Here is a 27,690-nt window from a genome sequence, read left to right on the forward strand (position 1 = left end):
ATCTCTGTTCACGCACAGGGTTCCTGTGCCCTATAGATAGTCCAAACTACACCCACAACATCAGGAAGTAGAGACTGCCTTGGCACTTTGCTATGATACACTCAGCACAGGTGATAGGAGCTCCATCGAAAAGACACGAAGCTGTATCAAATCAAATCAAATTGTATTTGTCACATGCGCCGGATACAACAGGTGTAGACCTTACAGTGAAATGCTTACTGACAAGCCCTTAAACAACAATGCAGCTTTAAGAAAAATAAGTGTTAAGTAAAAAATAGGAATAACAAATCATTAAAGAGCAGCAGTAAAATAACAGTAGCGATTCTATATACCAGTACAGGGGGGTACCAGTACAGAGTCAATGTGTAATAACAGTAGGGAGGCTATATACAGGGGGTACCAGTACAGAGTCAATGTGTAATAACAGTAGGGAGGCTATATACAGGGGGTACCAGTACAGAGTCAATGTGTAATAACAGTAGCGATTCTATATACCAGTACAGGGGGGTACCAGTACAGAGTCAATGTGTAATAACAGTAGCGATTCTATATACCAGTACAGGGGGGTACCAGTACAGAGTCAATGTGTAATAACAGTAGGGAGGCTATATACAGGGGGTACCAGTACAGAGTCAATGTGTCGGGGCACAGGTTAGTCAAGCTGATCTCTCTAGCTCAGTTGGTGGAGGACGGCCCTTGCAATACCAGAGTAGTGGGTTCAATTCCCGGGACCACCCGTACATGAAATGTATGCACGCATTGCTGTAAGTCACTTTGGTTAAACACATCTGCTAAATGGCATCTATTAGAATCTACACAATTATGGAAAGTTACCAGGCAGTATTATAACAGAGAAACTATTGAATATGATTAAACATCTTTCAAGACCAGTAGTGACACCGTGACACTAGCTACCTAGCGGCTCAAAACGACTGTGACAGAGACCAACATGATGAAACAGAGATAGGAAGAGACGGATAGAATATGGCCCCTGCTCGCGGTGGTGCCAACCTTAGCTGTAGTCTTGGTGATGCTGTTCTGAGTAATAGCACTGGTGACACTGGTGACACTGATAGCACTGGTGACACTGGTGACATTGGTGACTGGTGGCAGGACAGTGGTATCCACTGTCACTCTGATGGACCTGAAACAGGTTCCAACGTTCCCCGCGCCGTCCACCGCCACCAGTTCTACCTCCGGGGAACAGCAGGAGGCGCTGTAGGCTGCCAGAGTCACGGTCCAATTCCCCGCGCCCGCCACCGTGCTGGTGTTGAGTGTTCCGTTGCCCTGGCGCAGAGTGACGCGCTCGATGCCCGTCCCGTTGCCATCCGTCAGGTTGGCAGAGAGCTCCCACGTGGACAGGCTGCAGTCATCAGAACAATTAGCCGTTACGCTGACCACCTTGCACACCGGACGGGTGAAATCTGTCACCTGCAGGGGAGGGGAAAGAATTAATTTTTTTTTATTAGGATCCCCATTAGCTGACGCCATGACAACAGCTAGTCTAACTGGAGTCCGACACAGATCTAAAAAGACATTACAAACAATTACAACGTTAACCCTGGAGGAAAGACATGAGTGCGGTGACAATTACTTTTCCTATTAATCCCTGCTGTAATTCTAGCCTGGGTACCAGATCTGTTTGTGCTATCATTCCACTCCTTGCTACTCCTTGTCATGACAAGGAGTGGAATGTTGGCACAAAAAGATCTGCGACCAGGCTACTTTAATTCTACCACTACACCAAGAACAGAGAAAAGACCAACACATAAACGAAACACCCTGTGTTCCTCAGAGTTACCGGTGAAACGACGGACAGGCGCAGGACAGCGTAGTTGGTGTCGGTGGCCCCGGGAGACTCAGCCTCGATGGTCAGGGTGACGTCCGTGCCCGACGCGGTGTTCGCGGGCGCCGTGAGGGTCACTGTGCCGTTGGCACTGACCCCGGTCACTAGCTTCAGGTTTGTAGGGGAAGAGGATTTGAACCCCCGGTCGTTTGTGGCCCGAATGGTGAAGGATCCGCCTGTCCCGTTGGTTGTCACGGTGAACAGCACTGAAAAGGGTATTCCAGGCTCCAGGTCACGTTCTGCCTCAGCCTGAAACCAGACAGAACACATTTACATTTACATTTTAGTCATTTAGCAGACGCTCTTATCCAGAGCGACTTACAGTTAGTGAATCCATATTTATTTTTATTTTTCATACTGGCCCCCCGTGGGAAGCGAACCCACAACCCTGGCGTTGCAAATGCCATGCTCTATCAACTGAGCTACATCCCTGCCGGCCATTCCCTCCCCTACCCTGGACGACGCTGGGCCAATTGTGCGCCGCCCAACAGAATGTTCTGCCTCAGCCTGAAACCAGACAGAACACAACAGAATGTTCTGCCTCAGCCTGAAACCAGACAGAACACAACAGAATGTTCTGCCTCAGCCTGAAACCAGACAGAACACAACATAATGTTCTGCCTCAGCCTGAAACCAGACAGAACACAACAGAATGTTCTGCCTCAGCCTGAAACCAGACAGAACACAACAGAATGTTCTGCCTCAGCCTGAAACCAGACAGAACACAACAGAATGTTCTGCCTCAGCCTGAAACCAGACAGAACACAACAGAATGTTCTGCCTCAGCCTGAAACCAGACAGAACACAATAGAACGTTCTGCCTACTGCAGTCATTCATTTATCTGAATATGGAGCTCTGTGTACTCACTACTCAAGATTGGTAGGCTACAAGTTTCCCCAGGATACCTCCCAAACACTAACCATCACAGGGTAAAATTAGAAAATTACCAGACCCAGTGTCAAGGGGCAACTTCAACAACTCTGATTCTTCACCTTTGACCTTGGCACTCACCGTCACCATAACAGTGGAGGCTCTGAGGCGGGTGGAGGATTGTCTCTGGAAGCTGTCTGGTGATGCCCTGGTGGTGGCACTGTTCTCTCCTCTCAGACGCACAACAAACTCCCCCGCTGGGATTCTGTCCATGGTAACCAGGAAGTCCCCGCTTCCGACTGATTCCAAGGTTCCATTGACCTCCCCTGACCCCTCAGCCTCGACCAGGGCAACCTCCCTCAGCCTCACAGAGTCACTCCCCGTCACCGACACCAGCAGTGTGGCGTTGCCACCTGGGGCGGAGAAATGTGGAGGTTAGGAGGTAGCCAATGTATAAGTAGCTAATCACATTATACTTAAATGCTGGGCTAGAAACCTGTCAGTAAAGAACCAAAAAAAAGTTACGAATGTTAAATCAATGTCAGTGTTAGGAACCACGATGGAGGAACTGACAGACATAGACAGCATTTTGGTGCCCTCTGTAAATATCCACCCTGTATCACTGTGCTCAAACTGTTTCTTTAAATCCTGTCTCACCAGCTTGAGGACGGGACTCTAAAACAGCGAAGCCTGGATGAGGTCCCTGGGACACCTCCACAAAGTCAAACAGGAAGTCGATGGCGCTCTGACCTGGAAAGAGAAAGTCAAAGAGCTCTGACCTGGAAAGAGTCATCACACTTGTGTTTATTAGCATAATCTCTGAAATTGTGTAAACCGCAAACAGTTGTAAGTACTCTGTAACAATGTGTTACCCACACACAACCTGCCACTTTAACACACTATTACAATTGATTGCTAACATGCTTAATTTCTATGTAATATACCCTCCAGAAAAGGCAATGTCGTCGCACTCACCTACGACCTTCAGAGAGTAGGGCGCAGTTGATTTCACACTGATTTTCCATAATCCCACTTGGCTGTCCAGCCTCAGCGTGAGGAAGTTCCCCACGGTTTGAATCGTTCCCAGAGACCCATTTACCACCGCACTACTCTGGGACACACCTGTGGGATGACATTTTTATTTTATTTTTTAATTTAACCTTTATTTTACTAGACAAGTCAGTTATGAACAAATTCTTATTTACAATGACGGCCTACACCGGCCAAACTCCAGGTCAGAGTTCGGGAAACCCTGATCTAGCGCACCTGAGTGGCTGGTTGATAGGCTGAATCAGGTTTGTTACAACTGGGGTTGGAGTTAAAACCTACAGGAGGATGACTCTCCAGGAACAGGGTTGGAGTTAAAACCTACAGGAGGATGACTCTCCAGGAACAGGGTTGGAGTTAAAACCTACAGGAGGATGTCTCTCCAGGAACAGGGTTGGAGTTAAAATCTACAGGAGGGTGTCTCTCCAGGAACAGGGTTGGAGTTAAAATCTACAGGAGGGTGTCTCTCCAGGAACAGGGTTGGAGTTAAAACCTACAGGAGGATGACTCTCCAGGAACAGGGTTGGAGTTAAAACCTACAGGAGGGTGTCTCTCCAGGAACAGGGTTGGAGTAAAAACCTACAGGAGGATGACTCTCCAGGAACAGGGTTGGAGTTAAAACCTACAGGAGGATGTCTCTCCAGGAACAGGGTTGGAGTTAAAACCTACAGGAGGATAACTCTCCAGGAACAGGGTTGGAGAGACCTGGTTTATATATATCCAGGAAGTCCTTTTTGAATTGATGTGGTTCTGAGGGATTGTTACAACACCTGTGGTATATGTGTGGCAGTGGTAGAATAACATTTAAAAACGTGTTAACTATGATTGGCGGTGATGGTCGTCTTTGCTCGCTGTAACCCACAAAGTCATACCAGGAAATCGTGTTTTTTCTGTGAATGTTGGAGTTTATGGAAGTGCAATGGATGTTATCAAGCCACCAGAGGCTTTGAGCCTGGATGGGAATGTGGACGCGAATTGGAAAAACATTTAGGCAGCGTTTTTTTTTTGCTGTATATGTCTGCCATTGGAGTTACAAAGGAGCTGGATGAATGTAAGGTTGCTCTCTTTCTTACTGTAGCAGGACCACAGGCAATCGATAGATTCAATACCTTCACATTTGCAAATGAGGAGGGAAAGACGAGTTCGTGGAGGTACTGGATCAGTTTGATGCATATTGTTCACCAAAGAAGAACGAGACATATGAACCAAACGGTGTACAGTCAATACTCCCTTTGGAAGATATTCCTTTAAGAGGTTACCTTTTGGCATTAGTTCTGCCCCTGAGCTCTTTCACAAGGCCATGAAAAGTGTCATTGAGGGGTTAGAGGGGGTTAGAGGGAGTTAGAGGGGGTTAGAGGGGGTTAGAGGGAGTTAGAGGGAGTTAGAGGGAGTTAGAGGGAGTTAGAGGGGGTTAGAGGGAGTTAGAGGGAGTTAGAGGGGGTTAGAGTGAGTTAGAGGGGGTTAGAGGGGGTTAGAGGGAGTTAGAGGGGGTTAGAGGGAGTTAGAGGGGGTTAGAGGGAGTTAGAGGGAGTTAGAGGGGGTTAGAGGGAGTTAGAGGGGGTTAGAGTGAGTTAGAGGGGGTTAGAGGGGGTTAGAGGGAGTTAGAGGGAGTTAGAGGGGGTTAGAGGGAGTTAGAGGGGGTTAGAGGGGGTTAGAGGGAGTTAGAGGGGGTTAGAGGGGGTTAGAGGGAGTTAGAGGGGGTTAGAGGGAGTTAGAGGGGGTTAGAGGGGGTTAGAGGGGTTAGAGGGAGTTAGAGGGAGTTAGAGGGAGTAGAGGGGGTTAGAGGGAGTTAGAGGGGGTTGAGGGGGTTAGAGGGGGTTAGAGGGAGTTAGAGGGGGTTGAGGGGTTAGAGGGGGTTGAGGGAGTTAGAGGGGGTTGAGGGAGTTAGAGGGGGTTAGAGGGAGTTAGAGGGGGTTGAGGGAGTTAGAGGGGGTTAGAGGGGGTTAGAGGGGTTAGAGGGAGTTAGAGGGAGTTAGAGGGAGTAGAGGGGGTTAGAGGGAGTTAGAGGGAGTTAGAGGGGGTTAGAGGGAGTTAGAGGGGGTTGAGGGGGTTAGAGGGGGTTAGAGGGAGTTAGAGGGGGTTGAGGGGTTAGAGGGGGTTGAGGGAGTTAGAGGGGGTTGAGGGAGTTAGAGGGGGTTAGAGGGAGTTAGAGGGGGTTGAGGGGTTAGAGGGGGTTGAGGGAGTTAGAGGGAGTTAGAGGGGGTTAGAAGGAGTTAGAGGGGGTTAGAGGGGGTTAGAGGGAGTTAGAGGGGGTTAGAGGGGGTTAGAGGGAGTTAGAGGGGGTTAGAGGGAGTTAGAGGGAGTTAGAGGGGGTTAGAGGGAGTTAGAGGGGGTTAGAGGGGATTAGAGGGAGTTAGAGGGAGTTAGAGGGGGTTAGAGGGAGTTAGAGGGGGTTAGAGGGGGTTAGAGGGAGTTAGAGGGGTTAGAGGGGGTTAGAGGGAGTTAGAGGGAGTTAGAGGGGGTTGAGGGAGTTAGAGGGGGTTAGAGGGAGTTAGAGGGGGTTAGAGGGGGTTAGAGGGGGTTGAGGGAGTTAGAGGGGGTTAGAGGGAGTTAGAGGGGGTTAGAGGGGGCTAGAGGGGGTTAGAGGGAGTTAGAGGGGGTTAGAGGGAGTTAGAGGGGGTTAGAGGGAGTTAGAGGGGGTTAGAGGGGGTTAGAGGGAGTTAGAGGGGGTTAGAGGGAGTTAGAGGGGGTTAGAGGGGATTAGAGGGGGTTAGAGGGGGTTAGAGGGAGTTAGAGGGAGTTAAGAATGTATGTGGATGATTTTGTGGTCTGGGGGTCCACTATTCAGGAACACAATGAGCAGCTGGAAAAGACTCTGCAGAGGGTTCAGAAGCATTGTTTGAAGCTAAATCGAGCTAAATGTCAGTTCTGTGTGAAGGAAATCACATTTCTGGGGGATAAGCTGTCCTCGGAGGATGTGCAGCCTGATCATGCCAAGGTCAAAGCAGTGAGGGAGATGGAAAATCCCACTGATAGGAAAGGCATTCAGCGTGTTTTGGGTATGGTCAATTATTTGGGGAAGTTTGTACCAAACCTGTCAACTAAAACACTCCTTCAGTACGAGACAGAGTTCTCATGGAACAGAGAACATGGAATAGAATTTTGTCTGAAGAGCCAGTGCTAACTTGTTTCAACCTGACTGGCCTACTAAGGTGTCCACGGACGCCTCCAAAGATGGCATTGGAGCAGTGCTGCTTCAGCAGCGTCAAGGGATGTGGAAGCCTGTGGCTTATGAGGCCCGTTCTTTGACTGAATAGAAAAGGAGTGCCTAGGGTTGGTCGTTGGCTGTGAGAAGTTTCTGTCACACCCTGATCTGTTTCACCTGTCTTTGTGATTGTCTCCACCCCCCTCCATGTGTCGCCCATCTTCCCCATTTGCCCCAGTGTATTTATACCTGTGTTCTCTGTTTGTCTGTTGCCAGTTTGTTTTGTTTTGTCAAGCCTACCAGCGGTTTCCCCCTTGCTTCTGTCTTTCTCAAGTTCCTGTTTTTTAGTTTTCAAATTTTTGACCATTCTGCCTGCCCTGACCCTGAGCCTGCCTGCCGTTCTGTACCTTGTCACACCACCCTGGATTATTGACCTCTGTCTGCCCTTGACCCGTTGTTTGCCTGCCCCCTGTTTTTGTAATAAAATGTTGTTACTTCGACACTGTCTGCATCTGGGTCTTCTCCTGAAACGTGTAGTACAAACTGGCCATGACTGACCCAGCAGACTCGGACCAGCTCCGCAACGCAATCTCCTCCCAAGGAGCCACCATTGGAAGGCACAAGGAGTTGCTTCGTGGTCTCATGGAAGGGTTCCAGACCTTGGCCGAACGCCATGACCGAGCGTTTAACACATTGCTGGAGCAATACCGCGGATTGTCTGTTAGGCAGCCTACCACGACGTTAACCTCCCAGCCCCTCAGTAACCCAGCTGTTAACAGCCTGGCCTCCCCGGCCACCCCGGTTTCCTGAGAACCCGGCTTACCTCCCCCAGAACGCTTCGTTGGAGAGTCGGCAACCTGTCATGCATTTCTCGTTCAGTGTTCTCTCATCATCGAGCTGCAGCCCTCCTCCTTCCCCTTGGACCTCTCTAAGATAGCGTGCCTCATCACGCTGATGTCCGGGAGGGCTTTCGCCTGGGCTACGGCAGTGTGGGAACAACAGTCGGCCGTATGCTTCAGTCTGGAGGAGTTCATGCAGGAGGTAAAGAAGGTTTTCGATGCTCCATTGTCCGAGAGTGAGGCTGCCTGGAAGTTACTCCAGCTTCGGCAAGAATCCCGCAGTGTGGCAGACTATATAGTGGATTTCCGCACGTTGGGCTGAGTGTGCCTGGAACCCGGAAGCGCTATTCGACACGTTCCTGCACGGAGTATCGGAGGAAGTAAAGGATGAGCTTGCAGCCCAGAACTACCGACGGATCTCGACTCGCTTATCACCTTAACCATTTGGATCGATGGGTGACTACGGGAATGAAGGAAGGAGAGGAAGTCCGATTCCACTCGCCCGCCCAAGGATTCCACCTCGCCTCCGAGACATCCTGGAAGTCCCCGACGGCTCCGTTGCTGAGAGAACCCGAGGCTACCATAGTTCCTCCGAGAGTCTCCGAAGTCTGCCGATTCACCTCTTCTCGAGCCGATGCAACTAGGCAGAGATAGGCTGTCTTCAGCTGAACGGCAATACAGGCTTCACACGAAGAGTTGCCTGTATGGCGGGACTACTGGTCATTTTGTGTCCACCTGTCCACTAAAAGACCAGGCTCACCGGTAGGAGCGAGTACTCTGGTGGGCCATATGGAGAACTTTTCCTCTCCCCTTACTCGCATCCCCTTTCATGCCATCTTGCTGTGGGGGAACCTGTCGAAATCTCTCCAGGTATTAATTGACTCTGGGGCCGATGAGAGCTTTATGGACGCATCCCCACTCAGCCCCTCTCCATTCCCATGGACGTTAGAGCGCTGGATGGGCGCTCTACAGGCCGGGTCACCCACAATACCACCCCCATCAACCTAAAAGTATCAGGGAACTACAGCGAGACGATCCAATTCCTGCTAATTAAGTCGTTTCTCTTGGCTCCAGCGACACAATCCCTTTATTGACTGGTCTACTGGTACCATCATGGGCTGGAGCCCGTTCTGCCATGCTCATTGCCTGAAGTCAGCGCAGCCTGCCCCTGGGACGTCTTCCTGGGGGCTCTGAAGTTGCCTCGGACCTCTCTGGTTTCCCGCGAAGTACCAGGACCTCCGGGAGGTGTTCAGTAAGGCCCGGGCCACTTTGCTTCCGCAGCACCGACCCTATGACTACACCACTCCGCCCCGGGGACGACTGTACTCGCTGTCGGGTCCGGAGACCAAGGCTATGGAGTCCTACATTGAGGACTCCCTAGCTGCCGGGTTAATCCGTCCTTCTGCCTCCCCCGCTGGCGCAGGGTTCTTCTTTGTGGAGAAGAAGGACAAAACCCTGCACCCGTGCATCGACTACCGGGGACTCAACAACATCACGGTGAAGAACCGCTACCCGCTACCACTCATCTCCTCGGCCTTCGAGCTGCTCCAGGGGGCCAACGTGTTCTCCAAGCTGGACCTACGGAACGCCTACCACCTGGTGCGGATACGGGAGGGGGTCGAGTGGAAGACTGCCTTCAACACGGCCAGCGGTCACTACGAGTATCTGGTCATGCCATTTGGCTTTACCAATGCTCCAGATGTGTTCCAGGCCCTGGTTAATAATGTTCTCTGCGACATGTTGAACCGGTACGTCTTCGTCTACCTCGACGACATCCTCGTCTTCTCCCACTCCACCCAAGAATAATAATAATAATAATAATAATAATAATAATATGCCATTTAGCAGACGCTTTTATCCAAAGTGACTTACAGTCATGTGTGCATACATTTTTACGTATGGGTGGTCCCGGGGATCGAACCCACTACCCTGGCGTTACAAGCGCCATGCTCTACCAATTGAGCTACAAGAACACGTGCTCCACGTCCGACAGGTCCTCCAACGCCTCCTGGAGAACCAGCTTTTTGTGAAAGCGGAGATATGTGAATTCCATCGCTCCACCATCCCCTTCCTGGGCTACATCATCACTGCAGGGACTGTACAGATGGATCCCGGGAAGGTGAGAGCGGTGGTGGATTGGCCCCAGCCTACGTCCAGAGTGCAGATGCAACGTTTCCTGGGATTCGCCGACTTTTATCTCCACTTTATCCGGGGTTACAGAACCCTGGCTTCCCCCCTGTCTGCACTCACCTCTCCTACGGTTCTGTTCACATGGTCCCCAGCTGCTGACCGGCGTTCCGGGACCTCAAACACCGTTTCACCACTGCTCCCATCTTGGTTCATCCTGACTCGTCCCGCCAGTTCGTGGTGGAGGCCGATGCTTTGGATGTCGGAGTGAGGGCGGTCCTGTCCCAGCGTTTGGCCCTGGACCTCAAGGTACATCCCTGCGCCTTCTCCTCCCATCGTCTCAACCCCACAGAGAGGAATTACGATGTGGGGAATTGTGAGCTTCTCGCGGTGAAGATGGCGTTGGAGGAGTGGAGGCACTGGCTGGAGGGGGCAGAACATCCGTTCATTGTGTGGACAGACCACAAGAACTTGGAATACCTCCGCACCGCCAAGCGTCTCAATTCCAGGCAAGCTAGGTGGGCCCTGCTTTTCACCCGGTTCCACTTTTCCCTCTCATTTGGACCAAGATCCAAGAATGTCAAGCCAGAAGCGCTGTCACGGCGCTATAGCCCCGTGGCTACACCCCCGGAATCCGAGACCATCCTTCCCACCTCATGCTTGGCGACGCCACTCAGTTGGGAAATATGTAAGCAGGTCCGGGAGGCGCAGCGTTCTCAGCAGAACCCGGGGGGGGCCCCAGATAACAGGATGTTTGTTCCTGACGCTGTCCGCTCCTCAGTCCTGGAGTGGGCCCACTCCTCCGGGCTTGCCTGCCACCCGGGCTCCCATCGGACCCTGGCCTTTCTGCGACAACGCTTTTGGTGGCTTACCATGGTTCTTATTGTCTCTGCGTTTGTCACCGCCTGCATGATCTGTGCGCAGAACAAGACTCTTCGGCAAGCTCCGGCTGGTCTCCTCCAACCTCTGCCTGTTCCTCACCATCCCTGGTCTCACATATCTCTGGACTTTGTCACGGGTCTTTCCCCGTCTGATGGCAACACCACCATCCTGACAGTTGTGGACCGGTTTTCCAAAGCCGCCCACTTCATTCCTCTCCCCAAGCTGCCCTCCGCCAAAGAGACAGCCAAGCTCATGGTGCAGCACGTCTTCCGGATCCATGGACTCCCAGTGGACATGGTCTCAGACCGGGGTCCTCAGTTCTCGTCCCGGTTCTGGAAGGCGTTCTGCACACTCATTGGGTCGTCGGCCAGCCTGTCCTCCGGTTTCCACCCTGTCCAACGGCCAGTCGGAGTGAGCCAACCAAGACCTGGAGACGACTCTGTGCTTCCTGGTCTTCGCCAATCCCAGCACCTGGAGCCAGCAACTAGTGTGGGTCGAATACGCCAGCAACACCCTTCCCTGCTCGGCCACGGGTCTTTCGCCCTTTGAGTGTTCCCTGGGTTATCAGCCCCCGCTCTGAGAAGAGGTCAGCATACCCTTGGCCCAGATGTTTGTCCGCCGCTGTCGTCGTACCTGGAGGAGAGCCCGGTCAGCTCTTCTCAAGACCACCTCCAGGTATTGAAGACAAGAGGACCGCCAACGGACCCCGGCTCCCCGGTATCATCTCGGGCAGAAAGTACAGTGAGGGAAAAAAGTATTTGATCTCCTGCTTGCTGATTTTGTACGTTTGCCCACTGACAAAGAAATGATCAGTCTACAATTTTAATGGTAGGTTTATTTGAACAGTGAGAGACAGAATAACAACAAAAAAATCCAGAAAAACGCTGTATGGCTGTCCACCCGGGATCTGCCCCTCCGGGTGGAGTCCCGCAAACTTTCCCTCCGGTTTATTGGCCCTTTCCCCATCTCCCCTCTGCTGTTCATCTTATGTTGCCCCGCACCCTCCGTATACACTACCAGTCAAAAGTTTGGACACACCTACTCATTCAAGGGTTTTTCTTAATTTTTAAAAAAAAATTACATTGTAGAATAATAGTGAAGACATCAAAACTATGAAATAACACATATGAAATCATGTAGTAACCAAACAAGTGTTAAACAAATGAAAAATATATATTATAATTGTAATTCTTCAAATAGCCACCCTTTGCCACAACAATGACATTTTAAGAAAGAATACAAAAAAATACAAAAAAAACATTACATGAAAAACTAATAAGAAATAAAAGTAACAATTAATTAAAGAGCAGCAGTAAAAATAACAATAGCGAGGCTATATACAGGGGGTACCGGTACCGAGTCAATGTGCGGGGGCACCAGTCAGTTGAGGTAATTAAGGTCATATGTACATGTAGGTAGAGGTATTAAAGTGAATATGCATAAATAATTAAATAATAAAAAGAGAGTAACAGCAGCGTAAAAGGGGGGGGGCAATGCAAATAGTCTGGGTAGCCATTTGATTAGATGTTCAGGAGTCTTATGGCTTGGGGGTAGAAGCTGTTTAGAAGCCTCCTGGACCTAGACTTGGTGTCCGGTACTGCTTGCCATGTGGTAGCAGAGATAACAGTATGACTAGGGTGGCTGGAGTCTTTGACAATTTTTAGGGCCTTCCTCTGACACCGCCTGGTATAGAGGTCCTGGATGGCAGGAAGCTTGGCCCCAGTGATGTACTGGGCCATACGCACTACCCTCTGTAGTGCCTTGCGGTCGGAGGCCGAGCAGTTGCCATACCAGGCAGTAATGCAACCAGTCAGGATGCTCTCGATGGTGCAGCTGTAGAACCTTTTGATGATCTGAGGACCCATGCCAAATCTTTTCAGTCTCCTGAGGGGGAATAGGTTTTGTCGTGCCCTCTTCACTTCTGTCTTGGTGTGCTTGGACCATGTTAGTTTGTTGGTGATGTGGACACCAAGGAACTTGAAGCTCTCAACCTGCTCCACTACAGCCCCGTCGATGAGAATGGGGGCGTGCACGGCCCTCTTCTTTTTCCTGTAGTCCACAGTCATCTCCTTTGTCTTGATCACGTTGAGGGAGAGGTTATTTTCCTGGCACCACACTCCCAGAGTCCTCACCTCCTCCCTGTAGGCGATCTCGTCATTGTTGGTAATCAAGCCTAATACTGTTGTGTCGTCTGCAAACTTGATGATTGAGTTGGAGGCGTGCGTGGCCACGCATTCATGGGTGAACAGGGAGTACAGGAGGGGGCTGAGCACACACCCTTGTGGGGCCCCAGTGTTGAGGATCAGCAAAGTGGAGATGTTGTTTCCTACCTTCACTACCTGGGGGCGGCCCGTCAGGAAATCCAGGACCCAGTTGCACAGGGCGGGGTTCAGACCCAGGGCCTCAAGCTTAATGATGAGCTTGGAGTGTACTAAGGTATTGAATGCTGAGCTATAGTCAATGAACATCATTCTTACATAGGTATTCCTCTTGTCCAGATGGGATAGGGCAGTGTGCAGTGTGATGGCGATTGCATCGTCTGTGGTTCTATTGGGGTGGTAAGCAAATTGGAGTGGGTCTAGGGTGACAGATAAGGTAGAGGTGATATGATCCTTGACTAGTCTCTCAAAGCACTTCATGATGACAGAGGTGAGTGCTACAGGGCGATAGTCATTTAGTTCAGTTACCTTTGCTTTCTTGGGTACAGGAACAATGGTGGCCATCTTGAAGCATGTGGGAACAGCAGACTGGGAAAGGGAGAGATTGAATATGTCCGTAAACACACCAGCCAGCTGGTCTGCGCATGCTTTGAGGACGCGGCTAGGGATGCCGTCTGGGCCGGCAGCCTTGCCAGGGTTAACGTGCTTAAATGTCTTACTCATGTCGGCCACGGAGAAGGAGAGGCCACAGTCCTTGGTTGTGGGCCTCGTCAGTGGCACTGTGTTATCCTCAAAGCGGGTGAAGAAGGTGTTTAGCTTGCCTGGAAGCAAGACTTCGGTGTCGGCGACGTGGCTGGTTTTCCTTTTGTCGTCCGTGATTGTCTGTAGACCCTGCCACATACGTCTCGTGTCTGAGCCGTTGAATTGCGACTCCACTTTGTCTCTATACTGATGTTTTGCCAGTTTAATTGCCTTGCGGAGTGAGTAGCTACACTGTTTGTATTCTGTCATATTCCGGTCACCTTGCCATGGTTGAATGCGGTGGTTCGCGCTTTCAGATTAGGCGAATGCTGCCATCTATCCATGGTTTCTGGTTAGGGAAGGTTTTAATAGTCACAGTGGGCACAACATCACCTGTACACTTCCTGATAAACTCACTCACAGTTTCAGTGTATTCGTTTAAATTATTTCCAGAAGCTACCCGGAACATATCCCAGTCCCCGTGATCAAAACAATCTTGAAGCGTGGATTCCGATTGGTCAGACCAGCGTTGAATAGTCCTCAGCACGGGTACTTCCTGTTTGAGTTTCTGCCTATAGGAAGGGAGAAGCAAAATGGAGTCGTAGTCAGATTTGCCGAAAGGAGGGTGGGGGAGGGCCTTATAACCATCCCGGAAGTTCGAATAGCAATGGTCAAGGATTTTGGCAGCGCGAGTACAACAGTCGAAATATTGATAGAACTTCGGCAGCCTAGTCCTCAAATTTGCTTTGTTAAAATCCCCGGCTACAATAAATGTAGCCTCAGGATATGTGGTTTTCAGTTTGCGTAAGGTCCAGTGAAGTTCTTTGAGGGCCGTCGTGGTATCGGCTTGAGGGGGGATATCCATGGCTGTGACTATAACCAAATAAAATTATCTTGTGAGATAATACGGTCGGCATTTGATTGTGAGGTATTCTAGGTCGGGTGAACAAAAGGATGTGAGTTCCTGTATGTTACTACAATTACACCATGAGTCGTTAATCATGAAACACACACCTCCTTCTGCTTCCCAGAGAGATATTTATTCCTGTCTGCGCGATGAACTGAGAACCCCTCAGGCTGGACCGATTCCGACAGAATATCCCAAGAGAGCCATGTTTCCGTGAACCAGAGTATGTTACAGGCCTTGATGTCTCTCTGGAAAGAAATCCTTGCCCGGAGTTCATCGAGCTTGTTAACCAAAGATTGAACATTAGCGAGTAATATACTCGGAAGTGGTGGGTGGTGTGCGCGCCTCCTAAGTCGAACCAGCAGGCCGCTCCGAGTGCCTCTCCTCCGCCGGCGATGTTTTGGGTCAGCCGCTGGAATCAGTTCAGTTGCCCTGGGGAGAGCAAACAAAGGATCTACTTCGGGAAAGCCGTATTCCTGGTCGTAATGCTGGTGAGTTACCGCCGCTCTGATGTCCAATAGTTTTTCCCGGCTGTATGTAATGATGCAAAACACTTTCTGAGCTAATAATGTAAAAAATAGTACATAAAAAACACACAGTCATGCTGCCACTGGACACACAGTCATACTGCCACTGGACACACAGTCATACTGCCACTGGACACACAGTCATACTGCCACTGGACACACAGTCATACTGCCACTGGACACACAGTCATACTGCCACTGGACACACAGTCATACTGCCACTGGACACATAGTCATACTACCACTGGACACACAGTCATACTGCCACTGGACACACAGTCATACTGCCACTGGACACACAGTCATACTGCCACTGGACACACAGTCATACTGCCACTGGACACACCGTCATACTGCCACTGGACACACCGTCATACTGCCACTGGACACACAGTCATACTGCCACTGGACACACAGTCATACTGCCACTGGACTAGGGGTGTAACGATTCGTTTTAACAACGATTCGATTTGTATCACGATTCGTGGTTGTCGATACGTTTCAAGGACGATATTGGTTCATTTAGAACGATACGATCCGAAACGATTCATTGACTTGAAATCGATTAAGTAACCTTTTAGCCAAAAATTCAACCAGTGTGACTGAAATAAATACCTGGATACTGGACAGTGCAGGTGAAGTTTCCTAGATTCCTGTTTCTTGTAAGGACCGCAATGGTGGCTTGATAATTTCTCGCTCGTCGGCTTCTCCTCTGTCGTCCGCCATGCTATGTTTTGTTGTCTTTGCGCCTTTGCGCTTCTGCTGGCGCGGGGCGATGACGTCACGGATAGGCAGACTGAATCGAGTAATGTTTAAAGCCTTTATCATTAAAAATGCTAAGAAAAAACATCCATATAAAGTCTGACGTGCTTAAATCCAATGGGTTATTTCCTAGTATCGATACAATCGTTTTATTACATTTTAAAACGATGTTAGATTGATATATGTTGTCCAAAAGGCCAACTCGCCGAGCACAGATCGATGTAGTTGGATCATAGGAATATAAATCGATACATCGATGTAGTAGATGGATCGTTACACCCCTACACTGGACACATAGTCATACTGAGTTGTTGGGGTTTGTTTTGATATTTTCACTATTTACTATTTTGAAACAGGGATGAATTGGTATTTGTGAATTGACATTGCTTGTTGATGAAATGTGCATGTTTGTAAAAAAAAAACAACAGGAAGATGTATTGATGTGGTTCTGAGTGATTGTTACAACACTCTTTTTACAACACCTGTGGTATATGTGTGGCAGTGGCAGAATAACATTTAAAAACGTGTTAACTATGATTGGTGGTGATGGTCGTCTTTGCTCGCTGTAACCCACAAAGTCATACACTGTTGAGATCAGAAGACCTCTTTTACAACAGAGACCTGACTTTGTGATGAGAGATTAAATAAAAAGGATACATGAAAATGTATGCACTCACTAACTGTTAGTCGCTCTGGATAGGAGCGTCTGCTAAATTACGTAAATGTAATGTAAATAAAAAGGATGAATGAAAAATCTGTGGAATATCTCTGGAATACCTGAGGGGCTGGTGAGAGTGAAGGAAAGGGAGCTTCCTGTTACATAAGCAGTCAGGTTTCTCACAGACTCATCTACTGTGAAGGAGAAATTATCAGCCCTTCCTGGACTCCTCACAGCCTGTAGAATGGTCACCTGAAAGAATGAAGGAGAGGAGAGAGAGAGAAAGGGGTGGGAGAGAAGGGGGGGGGGGGGGGGTCTTAATAAATGAGTGCAAGCTTTTTGAAAATAAATAAGATAGAGCTGATCCCTTGTATAGAATTCTTCCACATTTATGCAAAGAGTTATGGGATATTAGAATTATCTTCTCCCAAACTTCACATTTTGGACCTAGGGTTACCCTAATGTTTACTATTGGAGTCAAAGGCTACCAAGGAAGAGCTGGAGGATTCCACAAGGATGCTGGTGGCCTTGGGCAGCTCTGTCTTGGTGACCTGTATTGCCTGGCCACCTGAGGACTGGGCCAGGTTCCTGTAGAGCTGGGCGTCTGACACTGCCATCCGACTGTGCTGGACCTGTCCTTGGCCCTGGTCACTACCCCTCCTACGACGGAGACCCAAAGAGCCAGTTAGGAAGAATGTCACCTAGAGAGAGAGAGAGCGAGAGAGAATACATAGTGAATTGAGGGGCAGAGAAAGGAGAGAAAAGTCAAGGAATTTGATGTTTTTCTCTCTACGATTGTGAAGGTCTCTACAATTGTGAAGGTCTCTACGATTGTGAAAGTCTCTGCGATTGTGAAGTTCTCTACGATTGTGAAAATCAATAAATCCAAAGGCAATGAAAAAGCTAGAGGAAGATAGAAACGTTACTGGTTAATGTTGCTCGTCACAGAGCGAAACAAGGCCCAGCTACTCACCACTGACTTAGTGCGTTCTATGAGGGCGTTCACCGTGCCTGTTAGATACAAGTCTTTTGCGGGGGCATCAGTGAAAAGGAAGATCTCTGAAGAGGGGGGTGCACCAGTTAAAGCCAGCTGTAGAAAGCACAGGGGACACGGTCACACTAGCATACCACTAGAATGTATTGGGAATGCATTCTATGTTGAACTGGCAGCTGGAAGGCAAATTCACAATACAAATTCATAACAGTTATATTTGTATTTATTAGGGATCCCCATTAGCTGCTGCCAAGGCAGCAGCTACTCTTCCTGGGGTCCAAACATATTAAAGCACTTACATTACATATTAAACAGAATATAAAACAGTACATCATATAACGTTATTACACCACTACATATCTACAATACAAAATGTTTAATACCACCATACAACAATATCACAATGTGTGCGAATGAATGTGTAAATACCCTTGTGTGTGTCTCTTCACAGTCCCCGTTGTTCCATAAGGTATACAGTCTTGTATTGGTTGTACATGTCTGTCCTACACTACAGGTTCGTCAGCCACTGTCAATGTACCTGAAGTCCTGATAGACTCATCTCCGGGAAATCCCCTCCTCCATTAGCATTCAGTGCATTGATCTGGGCCTTAAAGACGTCTGGTTCCGTGGTCCGCATCAGGGGCCCAAAGTCTTGTGGCACAAAAATAATAGGATTGGACAAGGTCCATCTCATACACATTATCCATCTCATACACGTTATCCATCTCATACACGTTATCCATGTCATACGCATTATCCATGTCATACGCGTTAGGATTGGACAGGGTCCATCTCATACACATTATCCATCTCATACACGTTATCCATGTCATACACATTATCCATCTCATACACATTATCCATCTCATACATGTTATCCATGTCATACACATTATCCATCTCATACACATTATCCATCTCATACACGTTATCCATCTCATACACATTATCCATCTCATACACGTTATCCATCTCATACACGTTATCCATGTCATACGCATTATACATGTCATACACGTTAGGATTGGACAGGGTCCATCTCATACACATTATCCATCTCATACACGTTATCCATGTCATACACATTATCCATCTCATACACATTATCCATCTCATACATGTTATCCATGTCATACACATTATCCATCTCATACACATTATCCATCTCATACACGTTATCCATGTCATACACATTATCCATCTCATACACATTATCCATGTCATACACATTATCCATCTCATACACGTTAGGATTGGACAGGGTCCATCTCATACACATTATCCATCTCATACACGTTATCCATCTCATACACGTTATCCATGTCATTCGCATTATCCATGTCATACACGTTAGGATTGGACAGGGTCCATCTCATACACATTATCCATCTCATACACGTTATCCATCTCATACACATTATCCATCTCATACACGTTATCCATCTCATACACATTATCCATCTCATACACGGTATCCATCTCATACACATTATCCATCTCATACACATTATCCATCTCATACACATTATCCATCTCATACACATTATCCATCTCATACACATTATCCATCTCATACACGGTATCCATCTCATACACATTATCCATCTCATACACGGTATCCATGTCATACACATTATCCATGTCACACACATTATCCATCTCATACACATTATCCATCTCATACACATTATCCATCTCATACTCGGTATCCATCTCATACACATTATCCATCTCATACACATTATCCATCTCATACACATTATCCATCTCATACACATTATCCATCTCATACACATTATCCATCTCATACACATTATCCATCTCATACACGTTATCCATCTCATACGCATTATCCATCTCATACACATTATCCATCTCATACACGTTATCCATCTCATACACATTATCCATCTCATACACATTATCCATCTCATACACGGTATCCATGTCATACACATTATCCATCTCATACACGGTATCCATGTCATACACATTGATCAGATTGTGTGGACTGTCACACTAAGTACAGAGATATTACGGTATAAGATTACATTTCTTTTTCTCTCCCTGAAAATGCTGTTAGCTACACACAGTAGTAGTCTATGCAGAGTTCTTTTAGGAATCCATGTTATGTAGTATGTTAGGTAATTTATCTTAAAAGCTACAATCTGAGATTTGGTGGGTTTGTTTTGTGCAAAATACCAGCCCTGGTGCTTGTTTTGGTATACAGCTGAGAGTATGCTGGTTTGTTTAAAACCAGTTGAGCTGACAGCCGTTTTGCACTGTTTCGCAATGGTTTAAATCATCAGTCTAGCAAGAGGGCAATATTATATTGATGTAGTAGTGTCCCCTGTCACATTTGTGAACATCTAAATCAACATTTGGGGCCATTTAAACAGCGTGCCTCCCTCCTATAGACAAAGGGAGAAAGGGCTATCTAAAGGGCTCCATTTTGTCCTTCTGAACATATGCAATGTTTCTGCCTCTGATGTAAAACAAATGTTTGACTTCCACACCAAATTACTTCTTTACCTATTTTAGGTTTAAGGAAGTGTGTAGGTCGCATTCTTTATCATAGAGGTACGAAAGTCATGTATTTAGATCCGCCTGCTCGAGACAAAATCAGCGATTGCTTTGCCATGTCTGTGCCGTGAAGCAGTCCAGCTGGATAAATGTTTTTTCAAAGGACCTTCCCTTTGACGTGACGTTTGCAGTGAAGTGATATAAATGGATGTAAAGATGCAGCCGACCACCAGAGGGAGGCAAATACACGTCAAATTCGACAGGGGACATTTACATGGTCCTAGGAAGGTCTAGATGGCTGTCTTCTGATTTATAAAACGGTGGGAAATCAATAAAATAAGTCATGTAAACATACACATCTTTTTGGGGATTATTCGAGTGCCCGATTCCGGGGTCTGTCAGACAGGTTGCATCACGGCTGCGTCCCAAATGACACCCTATTCTCTGCATAGAGCACTACTTTGGACCAGGGCCCGTAGGGTAGAGGATGCCATCTCTCACCTGGGTCGTTGAAGGGGACCAAGATGTAGGCTGAGGGCTCGTTTGGCGTTCCTCTCTTGCTGTCGATGATGAACGCTGTGGTCTTCTTTACCGTTGCGATGTCGTCCGACATGCTGCCGGTGGTGTCGATCACAAAACACAGAACTCTAGATCCATTCTTAGAGATCCCCATCATCCTGAGAGAGTAAGAGAGAGAGTGAGAGAGATAGAAAGAGAGCGAGAGAGAGTGCGAGAGCGAGAGAGAGATGGAGAGAGAGAAAGAGAAGGCATCTCATGTGTTATGCAATGCAAAAGTTGTTGCACATGTGCAGCAGGGTCAGAGGCAGATAAATGTGCTTGAAGAAAAGGACTAGGGCTTCGATGGACTGTAAGTTAGGTTCAGGACTTGTTGGTCGATTGGCCCTGGCTGTCTCATGGTGGAGGGCGGCACGCTCCAAAGGCCACAGAAGGAGGAAGGCAAAGCTCATCATACCTCTGGACAGTTGGAGGGTTTGGGTTTGTCTTGCCAGCCGGAAGGCCTGGGGTTGGAATTCTGTCCACCAGGGGGTGTCTTGGAGGTTGCACACTTGCCACAGGAGAGGTACCCGAAGGGCGTGGCATGCTGGTCACTGGAGAGGAAAGGCCTGGAGGTGGCACGCTAACCACTGGTGAGGGAAGGCCCTGGGGTGGAACGCTGACCTGTATTGTCTGGTTGGTTGTTGATGTCTGTTAACATCGTCTAGGAGGAGCTGTTATTGAAAAGGGGCTGAAGAGTTCTTTGTGTGTTCTGTGTGTGTTTTGAAGGCGTTTGGGGATGACCCCTGCACCTCCTTCAGGTAGGTTGTCTGGTTCCATGGCAGCAGTCTTATCCGGCTCGAAGGGCCATGAAGAAACGATCTAGCCCAGGGTGGACTGTGAAGTTCGGTTCAGGACTGTTGCTACCGCTATGGTACATCGATCATGTTAGAGGAATGAGCAGGAATCCAATTCTTGATTTTATTTCACAGAGCACAATGGGTTGTTTATGGAATCATTGTGTATTATGTTGCCTTTAACCCTTAGTCATATTTATCCTGGCAGTGTCCTTAGTTTATACATGTTATACGTTAAGCCTATTCCCCATAGTCACCTGGCACTACTTTGTCATGTCTGCACTGTGTTTTAATGTTTTCCTTAATGTTTTCCTTTTGTATCTTCATGACCACCATATCCTAAACCCTTGTTATCCACATAAATCCTACACTACATGGCAAAAGCATGTGGACACCCCTTCAAGTTGGTGGATTCGGCTATTTCAACCACACCCGTTGCTGACAGTTGTATAGAATCGAGCACACAGCCATGCAATCTCCATAGACAAACATTTGGAAGTAGAATGGCCCGTACTGAAGAGCTCAGTGACTTTCAACGTGGCACTGTCATAGGATTCCACCTTTCCAACAAGTCAATTAGTCACATTTCTGCCCTGCTAGAGCTGCCCTGGTCAACTGTAAGTGCTGTTATTGTGAAGTGGAAACATCTATAAGCAACACTCACTAGTTCCAAACTGCCTCTGGAAGCAACAAGAACTGTTCATCGGGAGCTTCATGAAATGTGTTTCCATGGTCGAGCAGCCACACACAAGCCTAAGATGCGCAATGCCAAGCGTCTGCTAGTGGTGTAAAGCTCGCCGCCAATGGACTCTGGAGCAGTGGAAATGCGTTCTCTGGAGTTATGAATCACTCTTCACCATCTGGCAGTCCGACGGACTAATCTGGGTTTGGCAGATGCCAGGAGAACCCTACCTGCCCGAATGCATAGTGCCAACTGTAAAGTTTGGTGGAGGAGGAATAATGGTCTGGGGCTGTTTTTTATGGTTCGGGCCCCTTAGTTCCAGTGAATGAAAATCGTAACGCTACAGCATACAATGACATTCCGAAATGGATTGTCGAGATTGGTGTGGAAGAACTTTACTGGCCTGCACAGAGCCCTGACCTCAACCCCATCGAACACCTTTGGGATGAATTGGAACGCAGACTGCGAGCCAGGCCTAATCGCCCAACATCAGTGCCCGACCTCACTAACGCTCATGTGGCTGAATGGAAGCAAGTCCCCGCAGCAATGTTCCAACATCTAGAGGAAAGCCTTCGCAGAGGAGGGGAGGCTGTTATAGCAGCAAAGGGGGGACCAACTCCATATTAATGCCCATGATTTTGGAATCAGATGTTTGACGAGGAAGTGTCCACATACACTACATGGCCAAAAGTATCTCCAAGGCCTTACAAGCCACAACTCAACACATCCATCCTACAGTGCATTCGGAAAGTATTCAGACCCCTTCCCTTTTCCCACATTTTGTTACGTTACAGCCTTAATCTAAAATTGATTAAATTAATTTTTTCCCTCATCAATCTACACACAATACCCCATAATGACATAGTGAAAACAGGTTTTTAGATTTTTTTGCAAACGTATAACAAATAAAAACATAAATACCTTATTTACGTAAGTATTCAGACCCTTTGCTATGAGCCTCGAAATTGAGCTCAGGTGCATCCGGTTTCCATTGATCATCCATTAGATGTTTCTACATCTTGATTGGAGTCCACCTGTGGTAAATTCAATTGATTGAACATGATTTGGAAAGGCACAAAACTGTCTACAACCATCTCTGCAGCAGTCCACCTAACAGGCCTTTAAGGTAGAGTGGCCAGACGGAAGCCACTCCTCAGTAAAAGGCACATGACAGCCCGCTTGGAGTTTGCCAAAAGAGACCTAAAGGACTCTCAGACCATGAGAAAAGATTCTCTGGTCTGATGAAACCAAGATTGAACTCTTTGGCCTGAATGCCAAGTGTCACGTCTGGAGGAAACCTGGCACAATCCCTATGGTGAAGCATGGTGGTGGCAGCATCATGCTGTGGGGATGTTTTTCAGCGGCAGGGACTGGGAGACTAGTCAGGATTGAGGGAAAGATGAACGGAGCAAAGTTTTCTTTGATGAAAACCTGCTCCAGAGCGCTCAGGACCTCAGACTGGGGCGAAGGTTCACCTTCCAACAGGACAATGACACTAAGCACACAGCCAAGACAATGCAGGAGTGGCTTCGGGACAAGTCTCTGAATGTCCTTGAGTGGCCCAACCAGAGCCCGGATTTGAACCCGATCTAACATCTCTGGAGAGACCTGAAAATAGCTGTGCAGCGACGCTCCCCATCCAACCTGACAGAGATTGAGAGGATCTGCAGAGAAGAATGGGAGAAACTCCCCAAATGCAGGTGTGCCAAGCTTGTAGCGTCATACCCAAGAAGACTCAAGGCTGTAATCGCTGCCAAGGGTGCCTCAACAAAGTACTGAGTAAAGGGTCTGAATATTTCAGTTTTAAATTTTTAATACATTTGCAAAAGTTTCTAAAAACCTGTTTTTGCTTTGTCATTGTGGGGTATTGTGTGTATATTGATGAGGGGAAAAAACGATTTAATCAATTTCAGAATAAAGCTGTAACGTAACAAAATGTGGAAAAAGTAAATGGGTCTGAATACTTTCTGAATACACTGTAGAGACCTTAAAAGCCTCCTTCCAACCCTAGTCCTTTTCTTCGTGGTCCTTCCAGCCGGTTGCCATGACCCTTCACAACAGTGCTTATATGATTAAGTACAATTCCCCACCGTAGGAAGTCTGTGTCCCCGGCAGCCCCTCTGATGTCCTCCAGCAGCTGCCTGGTTGCAACCACGGCCACCTCTGCAGCTGCAGTGTGCCAGTTGCCATGGTTGGACTCAAGCGAGTCCTTGTTGATCCCACCCGTAGGCTCCTGCCCGCTTGTCTGGTCCAATGAGCCCCCATGGCTGCACTTCCCTGCCAACAGATAGAGATTATCAGGACAATACGATGGTCACTTAGAACTGCCGTCAGGATCTTGTTATTACATCGATATTTCTTCTCTGCCAGTCAGCTACTAGCCTGGTCCTACAGATGCAGTATCTTAATTTGATCATCCGCCGCACCCAGCTGCATAGCCTCCTCCTGAAGCGTCTCCTCCCTGAATTGGCGGAAAGCCTCCAGGCTGATAGGGAGACGCGGAGGCGAGCCTTGCGTCATGCCTCTCTCATAAGCCCTCTCACAACGCCAATTGTCCACACGCACCGAGAGGTCGACGAGGCCGTCCAGTTGCTCAGGCAGCTCCCTGAAGGAGAGTTCGTCCTTCATCCCCTCCGATAGCCCCTGCGCGTACAGGACAACCAGGGCGGTCTCCTTCCATCCTGCCTCTCAAGCCCGGGTCCGGAACTGCACGGAGTAGTCCGCCACCGAGCGGTCACCCTGCCGACAAGCTGTGAGCCGCCTCCCGGTCGTGTGCCCCGACACCACCCGAGAGGTGTCGAACAACTTGCGTAACTCCCGGGTGAATTGGTAGGAGTCGGAGCACGCCGGAGTTTGGCTCTCCCACTCCGCGGTAGCCAAAGAAAGGGCCCGATCTGTCAACAGAGTGATAATGTAGGCCACCTGGCCCTGCTCCATCGGAAAGGAGGAGGGTTGTAGGCTGAACATCAGGGAACACTGGGTGAGGAATTCCCTGCAGCCCTCTGGATGTCCGTCGTACCTCTCCGGAGGTGGTAGGCGGGGTTCCCACGATGTCTCAGGCGGCTGCCGGGACCGGTCGGGTGTCCACTCGGCTCTGCACGGCGATCGTCAGCTGGCAGAGATTCTCAATGATCTGCTGCAGGCTGCGGTCGTGCTGATCCAGCATGGCTCCCTGCGCTGCCAATGCGCTATGATACTGTGCTGCCTCCGCTGGGTCCATATTGGCTCAGTTTTCTGTAAGGGTTGGTGTGAGGTGTGACCCAGGTGCGGTGCAGGATAGACAGTAGGCAGTAGGCAGAGATGGTGAAACAAGGATCTTTACTGGTGGTCCAAAAGCCAGGATACAAAACAACAGACTATACATGATAACAAATGAGGAGCACATAGGTCTCCAAATAACAGGCTGACAGCAAACAATACGAAATACTAACTCTGACTGGAAAAACACAATGACAGAGGGAGAACACTTCTCGAGTACCTGTAACTCTGTTATGTGATCCGACACTGATACGTACTGCTTGACATCAAGGAACTAGCACAGAAAACTGAGCAAGGGAACACAGGGAAGTGAGGGCATAAATAGACACAGGTGACACCAATAGGCAGATAATTAGTCCCGACTGTGAGTGAGGAGGTGCCTATGGTTGTCGGAGGATGACACCTAGTGGGTCGCTCCGGAACTGCGACCCACTCCTTTAACACCAAAGCACATAGAGACATGCAACTAGTTTGGTATGCTATTGCTATGCTACCTCCGGTCATTTCACGGTGTAAATCTGATTAAAATCAGATTAGAGGCTGACTCTACCTTTTGGTTTGGTGGAAAAAAAAGGTTCAAGGCCAAAATATCCAGAGGTCAGCTTCTTATCTCTGATGATGTTTTCTAGGATGTTGTTCTGGCAGTCTTTCCCGACACAGCTCCGACATGTGGGCGTGTTCTTATCTGGTGGATAGAGGTTTCACAATATAAACTACATCATGGTACTACAACACTACGTGCTCTAAAAGACTATTGATGTAAAACACCATTACATGACCTTTACTAAGGCAGCATGTTGTGACTGCATAAGCCAATATTTGACCCACATCCTGTATAATGAGCAATAGACATGTTAATTTTCCTTACAGCATCACATGACCTCTATTTTGGCAACCACCAATTCAGGACAAAGGAACATGTGGCTGCTCTTTCAGCAGCATCGTGCACTGGTCCGTATCAGTTTGTTGTCGTGAGTTGAGTAAACACTTTTTCTGCATCAATCTTGGCATCCACTTGTCATCCCTTTGGCAATCACCCATTGTGTTGAATGTGTAAGGATCGTTGTCGAACCTGAATGTTACACCCCTGGTCTCCTCAAAGGAACATCAACCTGCCTGTTTCAGATGGCAATTAGCCATCTCCAAACTCTTTCACTTTCAATATTACTCCCCCTCTTTAACACACACCCAGGCGCACGCCCTCGCAATACCTGCAACTGGGCCGATGTCCAACACGTCTGATCTGATGAGATTGGGATGGGGAAATCTGTTGCCCAGTTCTATCCAGTTACTGTGACTGTAGAAGTCCTGAAAATATAAGAATGATAAGTTGTTTAAAATAGTGCTATGCCAAATGCCATGTGATTTAAATGCTTTTAGCTAAACTAATATTTCAGCAAAAGCAATGTCTCTCTTGTCTTGTGGAGTGAGGAGATAATGAAAATTATCGAAATCACCTGTAAGGTGTGTAAAATGTCTCCCAGCGTCTGTCTTGCTGCCTCAAAGTTCCCTCGCTTGACGTTGGCTTTGACAGAGGTCAAGCCATCTGTGATGAGTTTCCGCCCCTCCACGAACCTCTCCCCATCAAAGTGGTACTCTTCATTGAACAGGTGACGGAAGTCAACTCCGGCATTTCTCCAGGTGACGTCTGATATGGCACTCTGGAAACTCTTAGCAGACCCCGATGAGGAGCAGGCTAGAGCCAGAACCTCTGCAGTCAGGGGTCCGGGCTACACACACACACACACACACACACACACACACACACACACACGCACACAAACACACACTCAAACACACACACAAACACACACACACACACACACACAAACAGACACACAAACAAACAAACACGCACACAAACAAACACTCAAACACACTCACACACACACACACACACACACACACACACACACAAACACGCACACACACACACACAAACACGCACACACACACACACACACACACACACACACACACACACACACACACAAACACGCACACAAACACACACACACATTGTAATACACATTGGTGTAAATAAAATGTATTCTACTATATTCTGTACTACATTAGAAAACACAACACCAATACTTTCTTTACTATGACAAAAGTATAAATAAAATACAGCGACTGTATATGAGTTTGATGTAGTACTTAGTTTTGTGGCTTTAGTTTACTTACCGGCAGAGTGAAGTCTCTTCCCTCAACAGAGGCCAGTTGCTTGCACACCTGTGCCGTGGTCTGTAAGATGGCTTCCCTAGTGATCTCCAGGTGGTCCATGGAGCTGCCTGCGAAGAGAACCAGGAATCCTTGGACCCCAGTCTGCAGGAGGAGGAGAGAGACTACGGCCAGGACTGATGACATCAT

General features: G+C 48.2%; 1 protein-coding gene across 1 annotated transcript; it reads right to left on the minus strand.

The window, feature by feature from the left end:
* Positions 1–915: 915 nt before the first annotated feature.
* On the minus strand, positions 916–27,690 carry LOC311119578 (von Willebrand factor A domain-containing protein 7-like; the record flags this gene model as incomplete). The annotated part of the gene is made up of 15 exons (XM_084194253.1): positions 916–1,431; positions 1,802–2,095; positions 2,859–3,130; positions 3,375–3,467; positions 3,693–3,839; positions 16,631–16,763; positions 17,000–17,212; positions 17,485–17,601; positions 18,044–18,156; positions 20,530–20,705; positions 24,153–24,339; positions 25,871–26,005; positions 26,532–26,628; positions 26,778–27,050; positions 27,505–27,690. 15 exons carry the CDS (start codon positions 27,688–27,690, stop codon positions 916–918), a joined length of 2,952 nt encoding a protein of 983 aa, XP_084050379.1.

Source organism: Coregonus lavaretus (genome assembly GCF_964263955.1).
Source record: "Coregonus lavaretus genome assembly, contig: HAP1_SCAFFOLD_945, whole genome shotgun sequence".
Lineage (NCBI taxonomy): Eukaryota > Metazoa > Chordata > Actinopteri > Salmoniformes > Salmonidae > Coregonus > Coregonus lavaretus.